This window comes from Epinephelus moara, chromosome 7 (assembly GCF_006386435.1).
Source record: "Epinephelus moara isolate mb chromosome 7, YSFRI_EMoa_1.0, whole genome shotgun sequence".
Classification (NCBI taxonomy): domain Eukaryota; kingdom Metazoa; phylum Chordata; class Actinopteri; order Perciformes; family Serranidae; genus Epinephelus; species Epinephelus moara.
The window spans coordinates 14,037,184-14,043,383 of record NC_065512.1 but is presented as its reverse complement, the minus strand read 5'-3'; the positions used below and the strand labels follow the sequence as shown (position 1 = coordinate 14,043,383).

The 6,200-nt window shown below is 42.0% G+C and overlaps 1 protein-coding gene across 1 annotated transcript in view; it reads right to left on the bottom strand.

Moving 5' to 3' along the window:
* Positions 1-3,777, bottom strand: part of tmtc4 (transmembrane O-mannosyltransferase targeting cadherins 4) — a 16,177-nt gene extending 12,400 nt beyond the window's left edge. The window contains 6 exon segments of the mRNA XM_050049273.1: positions 1,153-1,369; positions 2,794-2,909; positions 2,998-3,156; positions 3,158-3,201; positions 3,331-3,443; positions 3,529-3,777. Of these exon segments, the coding sequence (XP_049905230.1) occupies positions 1,153-1,369; positions 2,794-2,909; positions 2,998-3,156; positions 3,158-3,181 (516 nt within the window). The 5' untranslated portion in view covers positions 3,182-3,201; positions 3,331-3,443; positions 3,529-3,777.
* Between the last annotated feature and the right edge of the window lie 2,423 nt (positions 3,778-6,200).

The window sequence follows — 6,200 nt, the reverse complement described above, 5'->3', positions numbered from 1 at the left end:
AGAGTAATGTGTGTGCAAAGCTGTATGAAAGCTCTGTTATACATCATTTTATTGTAATTTTTCGCTGTGAAAACATTGGATTACCGACGCTGATATGCGTGGCTTCTCGCTATGACGCACGGTCGCGGAGAAAATCCACAGAGAAGAATGGGTGTGAATTTGGATGCACTATGCGTCGTTCGGGCCCATAGTCTAAACTTCTCAGTTTCAACATTTTGAGAACATTTAGGAACAGTGCTGCACGTTAACTTTTGTCTGCACATTGTTTTTGTCGCCATTGTTGCTGAGTCTGAGGTGCGAGTCATGCGCTCTCGCTCCGCCTCCACCTCCACCTCAGGTACCGAAATTTGGCACCGTTTCATTTTAAGTGAATCGGTACTCGGCAGTACCGATGTGAATCGGTACAAAGTACAAAAAGTACCGAGTTTTGGTACCCAACCCTGTGTATTTAAGCAATATCACACTCGAGGTCGTGACGTTGTACTGTATATCGTCACGGCTATGATACGGTCATAGGCACGAGGCCGCAGGACAATTACAGCCGTGACGATATACAGTACGTCACGACCTCGAGTGTGATATTGCTTTTATACAACAGTTCAACAACAGCTTAAACAGCAATGATGAGTAAGGAAATGCTAACAAAGGGTGATGAAATAAATTATTTAAGTATGTTATGTAGCTGCGCAAAAAAAAAAAAAAAACTGTTCCCCCAGTCTGTTGCACTGGCTGATGAAACGTTGGCAAACCTGGGTGTTGGCACAGCCGGATTCAGCTTTCACTCTCCCTCATCCTTATCAGTACCTCATCAGATGATCATTGATAATTCAGTATATATAGTGTACAGCTATAGTGTCAGTTTGCGTCAATGTAGCGAGTGTGACAGTTGGTTAATTGACGGTTGTATCTATATTTATAACACCTGTGAGCGGAGTGATTTTACTGTTACATGTCCCAGTGATGTTGTACTCTATATCAGCACTCATGGAATGCCTCTCGTCCAATCAAATTACTCCGTCGGAACTAACTGTTGTATAATAACAATATATTGCATCTGGTTGTACTACTTGTTTTCTTTAGCGCTACTGTGAGAGCCAAGCATGTAAGAATTCTGATGTTGTGCACAGAAATGAAATCTTGAACTCTACTCACACTTTCTGTGTGGACAGGATGTGCGGCAAAGAAGAGAGCAGCAAGCAGAGAAGTCTTTGGAGCGTGATTCAGTATGCTACCCTTGTCATCATAGGCCAGTCCACCAATCAGTATAGCAAACAAGTCAATCATAAGGGCAGATATGACAGCATGGAGGATGATGTTCAGCACGTGGAAGCCAACGGGGTGCAAGCCTCCCGCCAAGAGGTAGTTCAGCCTGCAACAGCAAGAGGGGAAAATACCTTATGTTAAATGCATGACAGATGTAAGATAGTACAGACGTGTGTGTGAGGACAAAAAGTATTAGTCATGTGTTGTATCTGTAGGCTCTATCACTGCTAGGATGGAAGCGCTAATAAGTGACCTTGTTGCTTGAGGTGGCAGCAGCGTGCTTAATTGAAGCCTGCACCTCGTTAAGACTGCATGAGCTCCGGCAGGAAGAGCCTGGAGCAAGCTGCAGCCTCCAGGGCTGTCTGCTGATAGTGTCCTTGGCTTCTCAGTCAGATCCTCCCCTTCAGTCCTCCACAGTGCCAGCCTCTCATCCACATACAGTCGCTACTACAAAAAACTAAGATGGTGACAACCATAATGCTTAACTTGAGGCTTCAAAACAGGAGTCTATTAACCAATGGGTGACGTCACAGTGGTTACAATCAATATTGTCACTCTATGTTCTGGAGTGAATGGGAGGGAGGACTCGCGACCTTGCGAGGTGTCACCCTGCCACAGTGCTGTGCAGCACTAGACTCAGACCAGACCAGTGACTGGCAACAGATGCACATTTTCTGTAATGTCTCCAAGCAGGCCTTGGTCTGTCTCATACCTACACACAGAGGATGAGGAGGGATGCATCCAAGTCTACTTTTGTTTGCAGACATAAAGAGAAGCTATTATTATTATTATTATTGTTATTGTTATTTATCGCAGACTCTTGGATTTTTGTACTTATTTGCATGCCTAGTTATTTAAGTTTTTTAAGTCTAATTTTGAAATCTTTAATCCGACTCTTTTTCCTTGACTGCTGTAACACTGGAATTTCTCAATGGGATCAATAAAGGTGTATCTTATCTTATCTTATCTAAGCTTCAGCATATTACCCGGCTGCCAGACCATACACAAGTGCCAGAGCAGCTGCACAAACCACTGTAAATGGGAGCCAAACCTATAAGCCCAAGATCAGACTAACCAACCATCTGCCTGGGGCTCTACACACCTCTTTTCTAAATGCAGACATACTGATGTGAAAGCTGACCTAGATGTAGATCCTTATGCAGTTAGCCACAATGGCAATTACACTCCATTTCTTTCTGTGTTTGCTTTCAGTGTTGCAAATGATTCATGTAAAAATTGTGGTTATTTGGAAAGCTATAAGAGGCTCACACAGTTTTGCATGAGTCCTTGTTCACCCGGATCGCTACAGTAGCCACTAGTACAGGGTCACAATGGCCACATTTATGATAAATACACCAGAATTTTCCTTTGATATAACATGTACTCTAATGGTTAAAGTGTTAGCAGGAACTATGTCGAGGTGGCCTGTTAATCGATGTAAGCACCTGCCAGCTGATCAAATTCAAATATTTTTTGTAACCATGGTATAACATCAGTGTCTGAGCTCACACAGCAGATATATGCCCTTACCGAAATGTAAGGACAGTGAGAGGTCGGTAGGATTTGTGACTAGAGTTGCTACTCAGGTTGCTCCCCCAGAAGTCATTGCTCCAGATGTTGTTCAGAGGTGTTGCTGGTCTTAAGTCCTGAAACAGAAACACACAGTTAGACTGATGCTGCAGAGGCAGTGCCGTAAAACGTACAACAACACATGTGAGTAAGAGAGACAAATACCTTGTTGTTGACAATTGCTTCAGAATCATCAAACACAAACTCCCCATCATAGCTGTTGATGAAGCACAGGAGAGCCACCAGGGCGACAGTGACCTTGGCCCGGACTGGAGCGAGCTTTGGAAGGGGTATCTGGTGATCCCAATAGACTTCACACAATGCCATGATGCACCGGGTCTTTGGTCATTCTGTATCATCCTCTGGTCCCTGAGGGGGAGAGGATGGGTGCAGGCAGAGAGCAGTCACATTGTGTCAGCTGCTACAATCACAGGTTGTAAACACTAATAACAAGCTTAATAAAGAAGCACGGTCTTAATAAATTGGGTGAAATCATACCTTATCTTCTAAGAGACATACAGTGAGAGGTCACCGTGGCTTGTGTAACTCCCATGTTAGCTCATTTGCTAGCTAGCAAACGTAAAACCTGGCGACGGAGCCAATACTCGCACCTGCACAAAAACGTTGTGATTAGTTTTGCAGTTTGAAACAAAGAGGTTAAATCATGACGGTTATGACGGTGAAGGGTAACGTTACCTTGGAAGTTAGCAGGCTAATAAAGCATGACTTTAGCATGTCTCGTTAGCGGCTGCTATTCCCATTTACACGGCACAAACATGACAGGCGCGCGGTAGAAGCTGTACCGGTATCGCGCGCTACCTATTTAAAATGTTTCGCCAAAAACTGACAAGATTTTCAGTCACATTAGACACCACCGGCGAGATGCAGACGGACAACTCGCGGCTGTAAACAAATATACACGCTCAAGCTGCAACACTTCCGGTCTAGCGTAAGGGTCACGTGTTCGTTTTCAGCCAATAGCTGAAAAGCTGCAGTCTTCTTCTTCTTCTTGTAGTTTTCCTTCTTCTTCTTCCTTTTCCTCTTGTAGTTTTTCTTCTTCTTCTTCTTGTAGTTTTTCTTCTTTTTCTTTTCCTCTTCTTTAAGTTTTTCTTCTTCTTCTTCTTCTAGTGTTCAGTGAGATTGGTAAAGTTGAGTTAATGGCAAATGGGGCACAGCATGGTTTCATTAATTTCACATACACACATACAGCATACTGTGAAAGGTCTTACAGGTTAAACAACGAAACACATGTACTTTAGTCTCTTAGAGAACTTTATTGTACTTATAGTTTAAGAAAACAAATACAAACTGACGGTTTTTTAGCTGAGGTGAAAAGTTGATTCAGTTCTTCAGTTTCCTTCACTTCTTCCAGAGATCTGGAGGTTATCAATCTCATTCTGCAGACGGGATTTTGCAACAGGTTCCTTCAGCAAATGCATCAGAAAGTCTCTTTTTAATACTGTGTCTTCTCCTTTTCCCGTGTAAGAATTTAAAGCTGATTTTGCACCCTCATACTCTGATGACTCTAAAATTTCAGTTAAGTTTTTGCTGATCATGCTTTTTGTTAATACTTTACAGCAGTGGGCCAGAACCGGTCTCCCAAAGGGTCCGATCCTGCCCACTAGATGACTAGACTAAGAGGTGCCAGGTTTCAGGAGCAAGTTAAACACTTTGTTGCCTACTTCATGTAAAATTCTGCTTCAGAGGCTTTTCCACCCTGACTAGAATACAGGTCTCAGATACAACAATGAATACTTAGTGTGACTATGTTTAAAGATATTGATCATTGTGCAAAATATTGTCAATCAGCAGCTTCAGTTCAAAAGAATCTGTATCAGGAAATGTGTGAATAAATGCACATGTACTGACAGTGAGAAATAGACTGACTGAATGAGGAAAAACTGAGACATGTTATTGAAACTGCACTTAAAAATATTGGCGATGATGGAAGTTACATGTTATGCTGAGATGGTCGTAGTGCTCCGGCCCATCTAAAATCAATTGGGCTGTATGTGGCCCATGTACTAAAATGAGTTGACACCCCTGCTTTACAGTATATAAACAGACCTTGTGTTTTAACGCAGTGCTTCCCAGCTGGTGGGTCAGGGTCCAAAAGTGGGTCGCAGGTTCATTCTGAATGGACCTCAAGTGACTCAAACGTGTCAAGTTTGTCTAAAACACACTATTTTGAAGAAAAGTAAATTTCCAGCAAAGAGCTTTTATTTTGAATTGCTGTTTACTGCTGTAGTGTGAGTGACTAACAGACAGCTACTTGTCAGAGACATCAACTAGCTCGACAACATGGCCAAACACAAGTATGACGCTGAATATATTAAACTGTGTGGACCTTGGACTAATGACTAAGGAGAAATCTGGACTCTGTGGCTGGACCAGTTGGGAACCAGTGCTTTAATGCAGCTCATGATTTTTGGCTTATTATATTTACCTTTCTCTTACTGTGATTTCTTTTTTTCCTAATTTCTGTAAAGGTTGAATCTTGTAGTTTTTGCAATGCAACAGTTTGCTTTAAAATCGATCACTTCCTCCACTCCCTTTGACTCTCTCCTGCTCTGTCTACCTACTGTACAATTGCTGGCTCTGCCTCTGACATAATGTTCTCATCCTGTCATTGATTGTCCATCCCTGTTTTCCTTTTGCTGAACTGCTGATGCGTCAGATCAGAGATCAGTGCAGAATACCGTCAATCAGGCTGGCCTACAGTATGTGAACACACACACACACACACACATACACACTTATTGGGTGGCTGAGTGAGTGAGTTACAATCTGTCTTTAGTAACTTTTTTCTCCATTCTCTCATCTTAAAATTAACCAACTTAAATATGAGGAAGTAAACACACCAGATTGCAAGGTTATATACGTAGATGTGTTACTGTAACAGCTTGGTCAGTGTTTGTCTAAAATGGAGAGAGCTTTGTTTTGTCTATACATGTTTCTATTTTACTTTTATTTAACCTCTATTTAACCAGGAAGTCCCTTTGAGATTGAAATTCTCTTTTAATCGAGAGGCCGAGGTAGCATCCAATCAGAACACATTTAAAATGCAACAAATACAACATATAACACAAAAATCCACAATAAAACAACAAGTATTCAAACATAGTGGCCTCTCAAGAAAAACAAGCACATGTCTCTGTCACCACATTCTTTATGATGGCCTTAAATTTATCAATGGATATAAATGTTTCTAGTTTTGGATCTTTTAGAAGATTGTTCCATGTTCTTGGTGCAGAGTAGGAGAACGCAGTTTTCCCTAGATGTGTTAAACGCAAGGGTACATTAAAAAGCAACCACTTGGAGGAGCGTAGCTGGTAACGACCAGTTATACCAGTGCTGTTGTCTGCAAG